At 38.8% G+C, this 12,603-nt stretch overlaps 1 protein-coding gene across 1 annotated transcript in view; it reads right to left on the reverse strand.

Annotated features, from left to right (window-relative positions):
- Positions 1–12,603, reverse strand: part of ptprn2 (protein tyrosine phosphatase receptor type N2) — a 231,987-nt gene that overhangs the window by 202,981 nt on the left and 16,403 nt on the right. Inside the window, exon 2 of the mRNA XM_079801137.1 lies at positions 9,591–9,641. Coding sequence (XP_079657263.1) covers positions 9,591–9,641 — 51 coding nt within the window. The remainder of the gene's footprint in view (positions 1–9,590; positions 9,642–12,603) is intronic.

Genomic DNA, 12,603 nt, shown 5'->3' on the forward strand with positions numbered 1-12,603 from the left:
CTTCACCCTACACTCCACCGCGGCCCGTCGACACTACGGCTTCGCCATGGCTCCTCCCTCCCTCGGCTCCACCGGACACCTTCGCCCATACGGCTTCCCCGGGCTCCCTCGTCTCTCCGGCTCCGCCTTGGTCAGTCGTCGACCTGCCTACACCTTCGGCTTCATCTGGCTCCTCCTTCCCCTCTGCTCTGCCTTCGTCCTCGGTCCCACTGGCTCAGCCTCTGTCCTGTGGTCATCCGGCTCCACCTCGGACGCTCGTCGCCGCGGCTCCACCTCGGTCTCCTGGCCTCCGGTCTCGCGCGGGCTCATCGACCCAGCTGCTCCTCCAGTGTCTCCATCGGTGGCTGCTTCCTCGTTGGTCGTCCCCAGGGTGCCTTCCACTGAGTTGTCGACACCATGGTTCCTCCCTCCTCCGACTCCGCCCTGGGGCCTCGTCCTGGCTGGTCTCTGGTGCACCATCTGGCTCCTGCTCCAGGCTCCCCACTGGCTCCTCCCTCCTTCCACAACCCCATGGACTTGTTTTTTTTTTGCACAAGCTTTCCTTGTTTTGGACTTTGTGTTTCCACGCCCTCCTCCAGAGCCCCCTCCCACCCTCCTCTGTTGGACTGTCTTACGGTGCGAGGACGCACCTTCCGGGAGGGGGAGCTTATGTTACATGTATGCCCTGTCTGCCGTGTTCATTGTGTTTTCAGTTCAGTCCCTGTGACCTAGTTTCTCCCCAGTCTGTATAATTAGTTATGTCTATCACCTGTGTCCTGTTAATCACCTCGTTATCCCTGTGTATTTAGTTCTCAGTGTTTCTTCAGTGTTTGTCCGTCGACGTTCATGTTATCTGGTGTTCCTGAGTGTTCCCTGTGAGTTTATTGATTAAAGATTCCTGTTCCAAGTTATCCTTCGCCTTCGTGAGTTTTGATACTACCAGATTTGTAACAGTAATGCCGATTTCACACTGCACGGGGTGGCAGAGCAGAAGCTGTGCGCGTGGAGAGCAGGAGCCGCCCGCGTCCGTTGGGCTTTCACACTGCCAGTGTTCGTCTTGCGCAGCTTAACCGTGGCGTGTGTATTGCAAATACAGACGAATATTGTCCATTCGGTCACATTTTCCGGTGTTCTTCTCCGACCCCAGTACGTCTCGTGCTTTTATTTATTATGGGCAGCATATATCTGCTTCAAAAGCGACCGGGTTCCCCTCTGTATAATAACTTGCTGTATATAGGTAGTTTACATGATTAAAGTAACATTAAAGTTAAGATATGCCTCTAGTTTTAATTATTTAAATGTGTCTTTGAAGTTTGGGCAAAAACTTCTGGCAGCTTTAGTCGTTGTTTATGCACATGTATATCTTCAAAATAGATGACTACTTATACATTAAAACTATGCTGAAAGCTCCTGTATGTAAACCTTTTGCAGATAAATACAAGCGCATTTTCGTTTACTATTGACACAAATCAATAAGTAAATCATACTCAACTATTATAGTAAGCAACATTTCCTTATTAGGCCTACTCTGTATACACTTTATGATGAATAGTATCATTAGTTATACATAATGTTTAAAATGCTTCTTGTGTTCATATATTTCATTATAAAATGGCTTAAGTACACTACCCTTCCATTCATTGATTTCCTGTTAAAATAATATACAAATTCACTACCCTCTTTGAAATACAATAATCGGGGTGGGGGGGGGGGGGGGGGGGGGGATCAGATGAATCTGGAAAAATAATCGTTAGATTAGTCGACTGATCAAAAAAATAATCAGTAGATTAGTCGACAGAAAAAATAATCGTTAGTTGCAGCTCTACTACACTCAAAAAATGCTGGTTTGTTTTAACCCAGCAATTGGGTTGTTTTAACCCAGTGAATGGGTCGTTTTAACCCAGCGTTTGGGTTAAATGTTTGCTTAAAACAACCCAATCGCTGGGTTAGTCCATTTTCAACCCAACTTGGGTTGTTTTGTAACCCAGCATTTTTTAGAGAGTATATAACAGAATTGTGCTGCACATGTTGTACTTAACTGTATTTTCCTTTTCAGAATGATTCCAATCATCTTTTAAACAATTCAAAACCATCATGGCGAACTGTGCATCTGAAGTGTCTCAAACGAAGGAAAAAAATGTTTATAGCCTATATCAGCCAAAAGATTTTATAGAACCGATAATGATAACATTAAAAATGAACAAATATTAGTCGATACCGATATGGTGGCAGATATATCATGCATCACTAAATTATACGTATTGGCATTATCATCTACATCAGTCAAAATACATGTATTTTTAATTCAATTATAATACTTTATAAATAAAATAAATAAACATCTATTTTGCCTTTTATAAATGGAATGCCAAACAAACAACACAAAGACTGAAAAGAAAACTAGGCTAATTGCAGGCATAAGTATACATACACAAGCTTTAAGGCTTGTCACTCATGATTACGGACAGGCTGTCACATACCTCCTGACAGACATGACTATGACTCAAAATGTATATCATTTAATCCAACTTTTTTATGTGGACAATGAAACTCACTTTTAAAACTACTGTAGGCATACAGTATATATCCAAAAGGAAGCACTACCTGCTCCCACACAAACACAACTTCACCTGAATTAAAGTGTAAAAATAAGTTTTTATTGATGTCCACACATTGATGCTTTCAGTGTGCAAGTCCTTGATAATCACACATTTATCCAATGAAGCTTAGAGCTTTATCACAGGTGCATCTTTATCACAGTTAGTGTAGAAACTACTGTAAAGTGCATATCCACAGTAGTCAACATTACTGCAATCTTCCATCTCAAATGTAATTCAAGCACATACTAAAGGAATACGATGTGACAATAAAATATACCCACTCCTCCACTTCCTATTCTCACAGAGCCAGACTTTTGACTACCGGTGTAAAGTCTGGAATCTGGTCCACTTCACAGCTTATTCTAGCCAAGAACCACCTACTAAAGATAAGAAACAAACCATCTGACTATTATAACAAATAATCAGAGATGGCTTCATGTTCACATGGTGTTTAGCGGAAGGCGAAGACATCTGAAAACACAATTATAGACTGGCAGGCAGAAGTGGTTGATGGCACAGCGGTCCCTGTGGATGTCTGTACAGTAGGGGTGTAATGATTCACTCGTTTTCGATGCATTGATTACAAATCCTGACAAAACATGTATTTTCTGAAATCGTCGTTTTTAGTCAATAATCGTTTTTTAAAATGCTTAGAATCTAATTAATCGCGATTCGATAGTGATTCAGTGCTTTAAAATGTAAATTAATGGAGACGTTGGGCAGTGTCATTCGTGCTCACAGCTCTCCTTCACAGATACGTGCTGCACTCTTTACCGCCTTTCACTGGATTGCGGTTTATCTATCAATCAGATGCGCATTAAAGTTGCGTTTGTTACTATAGCAACAGTAGACACTCTGCACGTTTTCTTTCAGAATCATTATAAGGAACATTTTCTGTATAAAGAGAACAAAGATGGCTTTTCTTACTTTTCCATGAAGAAAAGTTAGTTTAGGATTAGTTGGGAAAGTGCATGATATTCTAGGGTGTATGTTTAATGTAACTAGAACACATTGTTCAGGTTTTGTAGCCATTAACACTATCCAACACAATAGTTAGCATGAACTAACAATACTTTTAAAGCCTTTTTTAAATTTTGGCTTATAAAAACAAACATGTATAAAAAATAGTTTGTCCCAAAGGCAGTAATTACACTTTACAAAATTATAAACGCAACACTTTTGTTATTGCACCCATTTTTCATGAGCTGAACTCAAAGATCTAATACTTTTTCTATGTACACAAAATCATGCTGTCTAATCAGATATGCCACATTTGTGAGGTGGGTGGATTATCTCGGCAAAGGAGAAGTGCACACTAACAGATTTAGACAGATTTGTGAACTTGTGAACAATATTGAGAGAAATAGGCCTTTTGTGTACATAGAAAAAGTCTTAGGCCTAGATCTTTGAGTTCAGCTCATGAAAAATGGGGGCAAAAACAAAAGTGTTGGGTTTATAGATTTGATAGTATTTTTAAATTGTAATATTTTCTAAAGTAATGAAAGAGAATGGTTGGGACTATAGCAATTTTATGATTTGATGATTGTGGATAATTATTATTGTGGATGATTTTCTTATTGGGATTGATGGAGATGGTGCTTATTTGTAAAATTCTAGTGATGTGATTTTTAAACATTGATGTGGATGTATCCATGTCACCAGTGTCAAAGACAAATGTACGCTCTGTGACAAACAGAATGGACAATAAAGTTAAATTAAACTAAACGGTCATTTTTATAGGCTATTCAAATAAAGTTATGTAGCATCATTAAGAACATGAACTAAAATTAACAATGGACAAAAGTTTTTTTTTTTGCCCTCACTCTGTAAATCGTCACTCGGGGCAATTAAATAATATCTATCATTAGCCATTGGCTAATAAATTATCAGATTTTACTCACCAATGTGTGTGTTAGATGCTAAAAATTAGCATAAATAAGTGAGCGCTTGAGAGTTTCACTCTTGTCGAGCGATCTTTATGATTTCAAATCAGCTCATCTGACGTATCGTGAACTCTAGTGTGAAGAACTTCGTTGCTTTGCTGAGCGCGTTTCTCACACACACATGCGCGTGAGCGAGAGAGAGAGAGAGCGTGCAAGAGTCCAACATACCACGCAAAATCGACGCACTACATGTTAACAATATTCTTTTTTGTATTTTCCTGTTGAAATAACGGAGTTAATTTGGAATTATTCAGCTTTTAAGAACAAGCAGAAGATATTACGTTTTTTTCCGGTAATGGGCGGAACTAATGTGCAAACGGCAATCGCATTGGCTGGCACTCATATTTTCCTGTCCCTGTTTTGATTTCAGCAAATCAGTTTGAGCGAATACTGTTAACGTGATTAATATTCATGGACCCAGCAGCTCATCAATCCTTAGTGCGTTGTATATTGTTTTTAGCAGTAGAATTAGTATTATTATTATCTTTTAATAATATAATATAATTACTATTATCTATTTTTTTTTACAGAAACACCAACAATATCTTAAACGCTACACTGTGTAACTTTTTTTAGTTTATTCTTAGCTAAAAACACTTAGTTCTTTCAAAAATATATGTGCTCATTAATATATATTTACTTCTTTCAAGCAATAAAGTATTCTCGTAATATGCCATTGAAAATACATATGGGTAAGGGGTTCGAATACGGGTCGCCATGTTGCCCCTCCATCTTGAAAGTACATTAGCCAAAAAGGGACATACCCGTAAATTCAAGCTTCGCCTTTCGCGTTTTAACACTCGATGGCACCGTGTTGAATGTGGACGAGGTCGAACTGGAAGCCATGTTAATCTTGGACTAAATCGGCCACCGTAGGAGTTAAAACGAAATCGGAAATGAGAGGAACAGAAACTAAAATTCCCTGGATGTTCATATACATTTTCACCACTAGATGGGGGAAAATATCACACAGTGTAGCTTTAAGCACCACCACCAGTCCAAAGTTCCGTTAAATGACAAATAAGCATTCATACATGGTTACCAAAAGTTTTAGTTCTAATTACTAAACTATCATTACATAGTGCTTGATTATCATAATATCATAACATATTCTAATGCTGACTGATGTTAAAGTGTATAAGTATAATATAATATAAGAAAGTATTTCAGTCTGGTGACTTAAAAAAAAAATGTACCAGCCAAAGGCGATTCTATTGCCACGGTGTACATAGAGGGTTGGTGAGAAGCATTTAAATAATACAATGCATATAAAAAATGCAGAATCGAATCATTAATCGAATCGCATCAAATTTTAATGCGAATTGAATCGTTCAGAATTTGCAAAAATCATTCTTGAATCGTATAATTATGAATCGTGAATCAAAACGATTCACTGTCTCTACCCAAAGATTCACAGCCCTACTGTACAGACATTGGCAAAAAAAAAAATGCTGAAAATGTATATAGTGCAAAAGCGTGGATTACTCAAATGAACTGTAACATACAATTGTGCTCATGGATATCCAGATTATTTGCTAATAGTCTTGATCTACCAAACATTTGATATCACAAACCTCAAAAACTTGAATCCAAAACAATTAGTTCCTCATTAAAAGTGCACACCTTGTACACACAGCAGTCACATAACTTGTGTGAGAAATTAATATTGTCAATCCAGAGCTAATGTCCCACAGTTGTGGGCATGAAACAGACGTTGAACACTGTCAAAATGTGCCATTGGAGAAGCGCTAATTAAATGTCTGTTTCAGACACCGTTTTCGGCCCTGCAAAACCATTTTGGCCCAAAAAACTAAAATAGCTGCTTCGGATGAAAATTTTTGGTAGCCGAAATGTCCCTCCTTATAAAGAGAAGATTTGCAAGAGTGCAGAACTCACCACTGGATGAAAACGCTGGCATTTTGGGAGGTGAGTGGATTCTTACTTAAACACGTCTGATTGGCCATTGCATTCAAGAAATCAACAGATATGCTTGTGAATGGCTACATTGCTCAACACTGCAAAAACACGTTGCAAATAGAAACATTTGACGCTCTCAAGAGCGAAAACATCATATCTATTTAAGCCTATGTTGCTTGACATTTCATTTGTGTTTCAAAGGTGAAAGAAAGTTTCATGGGTTTGGAACAACATTAAGGAGACTATATGATAACCAAATTTTCAGTTTTGTTTGAACTAATAAACCTTTAAGGACTCGCTGACAAACTACTGCGGAAAAAAAGCACTGATCCAGTCTACATTCCAAATCTCTGGTCATTCGTGTCTAGATTATTAATTGAATTGTCAGACTGTACCACCTCTTTCTGACTGATGACTGGTCCTAACAGTGCTCTGGAGTGCCACGTTTTCTCCACAACTCCTGTGTGTTTTCTTTGTTTTGTTTTTTTCAGCTGCAGGCTGTGCACCCGTGCCAGAATACTGGGTCCAAGCACCAGCTTCCTGTCTCCAGACTGCTCTTCGTTGTCAATGGAGGAGTCATCTGTGAATGTCTGCAGGTGGTATGAGCAGGTGTTGTACTGGTTCATCTATTGTGTAGAGATTAAACAGGAACTGAGACAGGACAATTGCCTGAAGTGCCAAAACTGTGACAGTAAGGTGCTGCAGCATCAGCTACCGGGGGTGATTCCCACTCTACTCCAGCGCCTCCAGGTGCTGAAGAGGTAGTGAAGGGGTTGAGGGAGTCTCACATGAAGATGAAAAGACCATCCATCAAAAATAAACAAAGCCTGTCACTCCAAATCATTCTCACGAAAACAGATTGTGCAACAACACAAAACAAGAGATGGAGAAAGAAACCATGGGGAGATAAAAGTCCCCTGACATTCCTTGGGATATTTCCTTCATAAGTCCTGACTCCAGAGGTTTGACAGCACTCCCTGAGTGCTTGGGTTTTCACGCTTCACTGCATTTGTTTAATTGAAGTGAATGACTTGAAATTGTGCTTATCTTGTTTGGGCTCCGAATGTATTCCACGTCAAGAGAAATTCATCACACACAGGGATCCAAATACAGCATTGCACAAAGGAAAGAATTTAACTTTTGAACTGAATTTGACTTTTGACCAAGTCTGCATTTCGGTCAATGCACTGTGCATCTTTGGTACTGAGTCAACAAAATATATGGAATTTATTTATTAGAAATTATTTATTCATGCACATCATTATTTTTAAGTTCATGAGACATTATAATCTTTAATCAAAATAACTTCCCCTCCCCCTTGCAGACATCTCCCTCTCATAGTAGGGAAGAAAAGTGTAAAGCAACTTCCATTTCATGACGACTTTAAGCATTGGATGTTGACAAGAAACCATTAACTTGGTTGATAATCACAACCAGACCTACACCACAAAGCCAAGAAGAGAAGATATTCAATGCTGAAGCTCAAATCTAACAGAAAACGATCTGCAATCAGATGGCACAAGGTAAATCTCAGACTATCTTTCTGACACCTAAACCTTGATTGGTTCTTTTCACCTGCTTGAACTTGAAAACAAATAAATATGTAAAAAAAAAAAAACTTGCATTAACCTGACATTTAACTTCTTACTAAATATCACACTGTAGCCTACAGACACATGCAGAGGCGAACAGTACTTAAAGGGTTAGTTCACCCAAAAATGCAAAATTCTGTCATTAATTACTTACCCTCACGTCGTTCGACACCCGTAAAACCTCTGTTCATCTTCGGAACACAAATGAATATATTTTAGTTGAAATCTGATGGCTCTGAAAGGCCTCCATTGGCACAATGCACGGTTCACTCTCAAGACCCTTAAAAGGTACTAAAGACGTCGTTACTGATTTGTATACTGTAAAGTCCATCTCACTACAGTGGTTCTACAAGAACTTTATGGAGTGACGAGAATAGTTTTTTTGCCAAAAAAAACCTAAATAACGACTTATATAGTGATGATGATTTCAAAACACGGCATCATGAAGCTTCGAAGCGTTATGAATCAGTGAGTCGAATCATGATTCAGATCGCGTGTCAAACCGCCAAACTGCTGAAATTTGGCGATCCAAACTACTGAATCGACTCACTGATTCATAACGCTTCGAAGCTTCATGATGCCGTGTTTTGAAATCGTCATCACTATATAAGTCGTTATTTAGGGTTTTTTTGGCAAAAAAACTATTCTTGTCACTCCATAAAGTTATTGTAGAACCACTGTAGTGAGATGGACTTTGTAACGACGTCTTTAGTACCTTTTAAGGGTCTTGAGAGTGAACCGTGCATTGTGCCAATGGAGGCCTTTCAGAGCCATCAGATTTCAACTAAAATATCTTCATTTGTGTTCTGAAGATGAACGGAGCTCTTACGGGTGTCGAACGACAAGAGGGTAATAATTAATGACAGAATTTTCATTTTTGGGTGAACTAACCCTTTAAGTATTTTTACTGTCCAAGTAATTTTATTTTTTCAAGTATATGTACTTTATCAGTGTTCTTCTTTGGAAAACTTTTACTTCACAACCTTCCAAAACATAATATTGTACTTTTTACTGCACTGTTTCATATTGAATATCATTTAAGACTTAATTACATTAAAAATGTAGTATTATATACATTTATTCAAGTAAAAGTAATTACATTTTTACTTGAGTTCAAGTAAGAAAGTGCTATATTTTTTATGTAATTAAGGATTCAAGGTAAAAAAAACTACAACTTTTATTTATGAAATGTAGTGCAGTAAAAAGTATGACATTATAAATTATGCTTTGGAATGTAATGAATTAAAAGTTTTCCAAAGAAAAACACTGATAAAATATATACTTGAAAAATGTACTGGAGTAGAAAGTAAAAATACTTAAGTACTGTCCGCCTCTGCTTCTCTGAGATTTATTTCTGCAACATTTATGTTTTGTAGTTTTTAAAGTGTCAGTTTGATAAGAGCAAATATTCCCCAAAAAATAAATCTTAACATGAGATCATTCAAAAAAATGAAAGATAGTAACTCTCTGTAAAGCTCATTGTAGGTAGAGTGACTTTATCGGTTTTATGTGAAGAATTTACTTTAAATGGTGCAAAATGTAATCTTTTAATAACTCACCGTTGATGCAGACTTCATACGACTCACATGCCTCATCTTCAAACAGACAACCTGTGAGAGAAAAACATTATCATTGGAATGCAAAGCCATTGTGAAATGTGTGAGGACTTCATAAAAACGGCTTGTACAGCTTTTCTGCTGATCAGTATTTGGAATGCAACCCCCAAATAATCAGTCATACCACTTCTAATTAGTAGGACTTCTAATTTGTGAAGTAAAAAAACATTGAATTAACCTTATTTTTTATAAATACGCTTTGGTGCGACACTCGATGCTGTCACTTTTAGGCGCATGTGTTTTACACGCGATTGCGAGTGTGACATATTGAGTTTTCACTATACACAATAGTTAAATAAATAAGTTAGTATTCAGTAACTTACATTTTAGGAGCAATATCATCCGACTAGTGTGCTTCACCAACGCAAAATCCACCGCTTCACGTCTCTGGAGAACACACAGTTGTGGCCATCCTAAATGAGTCTGAATGAATCGGTTGAGCAAATGATTCACTTGTTTCGTTCCTAAATGATTCAGCTGTATTTAGAAGGCTGCACTTGTCGGTCTCGACTCATAAGTCATCGAAAAGTCTCATTTTAGAAAAACAACCATTATAAAATTGACTGTTATTTCTTGTGAGTCGTCTACTGTAATGTCTTGCTTACTTTAGAATCTGTAATGCTTGCTTTTCTGAAATGAGACTGCCTCAGTGACATGTGCAGCTGCTGACAAATGAGACAGTTGTTGACTGAATCGGTTGAGTAAATGATTCAATGACTGACTCATATTTGTTTCGTTCCTGAATGAGTCAGTGTTTTTAAAGAATCGGTTGAGTGAAAGAATCATTGACTCACCTATAAGGACACTTGTCGGCACCTACCGCCTTCAGATCGCCATATTCAGTACATTTAGAATGTTTTATATTTAATTTGTATTTTACTGTGACTAATAATTCTGAATGGATTTGTTTGTGTGCTGTAAGGTTAAGGCGGCTTGTATTGCAGCTTGACTTAATATATTGGCTAAATGCTATATGCATAACAAATGGGACATTTATTTCCTCACAGTTTTTGCTGTTGAACTGCATGCATAAATTGTGACCTATGAAAATGAAAAAGTGTTTTAAATTTATCTTGAAAACGCTACAGTTTTGTGAGAATCATCCTTAAACTTAACCCTGAACAATTATCTTTATTTAAAATATGTTTCAAGCCTTCAAAACATGCCCTGGCTTAATATGTTTTCCTTCTGTTAACTTTTTTTCTTAAACTTTTATTTTTCACAGCCCATTTTCCACCAGCCTCCACTGGGTAGCCTATAACATTAAATTGAGTAAAAAAATAAGAGTGAAAAATCCTTAAGCTGTTGAACTGTATATCAGCACTATAAATTTAAGATGTTAAATTTGATCATTTAAATGATCACTCGTATGAATTATAATGTAATTTATTTTCATATACAGCTTAAAAAGTCATTTTAGAGCAGAACAGTAGGTCTATAAAGGGAAAAACAAGAAGGCATAGACAATTTTTGTAAGAAAGAAGAGAGCAAAATTTCAGTTGAGTGAGATATATATAAAAAAATTGCAGACGGACAAGATGTTACGCGTAATAAAGGAAGAGAGGTGTTATTCTGCAGCTTGCTCCACTGAATTCATGTCATTCGCAATCTTTAATGGTTCAGTGTAAAGAAAGAGCTGCTCTTGATTCTATCCATTGACCTCAATATAGAGTCATTCATCACTGAGCAGCACCACCTTCCACTGAAGCATTTCCAGAGTACATAGAGTAATAATAATTCAGAAATAATGAAAAAAGAAAATGACAAAACGTTTTTGTGATTATTGTGGACATCATTTAGAGAGATGAGGCAGGATTAGATACAAACACACAGACTGCTGAGGCTAAACCAACCATAACACAAACTGTGACACAAAACAGTTTGCTGTCTCCATGGAGACGGTACTGAAAGGGAGCTCTTATAGGTGACAAGAGGAAAGATTACAAAGCTTTGTACATGCGCCAATGTGCCTGTGTGCTCGCGCACGTGTGTGTGCGTGTGTGTGTGTGTGTGTGTGTGTGTGTGTGTGTGTGTGTGTGTGTGTACGGACAGACATGGCCAAGGGACTCTTTAGCAGCTGTCCTTTGATAAAGCACATGGGAAAGACAAATGTCCCTAAAAGGGAGAGAGCCAGTGAGAATCAGAGGTCTCATTTTGCCTTTCCCTTTTTCATTACCACATACATTTATTACAGTTCTGAGAATCAGGTCCAGGTGGGCCAGTAAGGCGCAACCATCAAGACCTGATCCATCATCAAAACCTGCTCCTCATCCTCCCTAACCTTGCACAGAGTCTGTGCAAGTAAGCTCACTGCGGGAAACACATGGTTGCATAGGCCCCGGGGCCATCTGTGTGCCAGTGCATTCGTGCCGAGGGTCCCCTCGGACAGGGAGTAAAACCACTTGCAGAGTGACGTGTCCGGAGAGGCAAACAGGTCTACCTGGTCAGCTCCGAAGCATCTCCAAATCAGCTGGACCGCTTGGGGGTGGAGTCTGCATTCTCTCGGGAGTGTCAGCTGTCATGAGGGCTCGTCAGCTGCACGATTGAGCTCGCCTAGAATGTGAATGGCACGAAGCGACCACAAAGCGACCATAGATGCTTCTGACCCCAAAGGAGGAGATGGCAGGCAAGTTGCGAAATGCTTGTCCAGACTAGCACATGCTTGTCTTGCAGTAATGGTCTAAACCAGCGCAGGGTGAGCAGTACCACTAGCAACTTGGGGCAATTGATATGCCACTGAAGTCTAGGTCTTGTCCAGGGGTCCGAGGCTGTGTGTGGGTTGCATACAGCAACCCAGCCGGTGGTGGAGGCATCTGTTGAGACAACAACATGCCTGCTCACTTGTTCTTGGGAAACTCCTGCCCGTGTAAAAACGAGGACTGACCACAAGCTGAAATCTCAGCGATAGGCCGGTGTGATTGCACACGGTGTGTGCCATGGTGCCATTCTCATCTGC

The sequence above is a fragment of the Gobio gobio genome (genome assembly GCF_949357685.1).
Source record: "Gobio gobio genome assembly, chromosome: 2".
NCBI lineage: Eukaryota > Metazoa > Chordata > Actinopteri > Cypriniformes > Gobionidae > Gobio > Gobio gobio.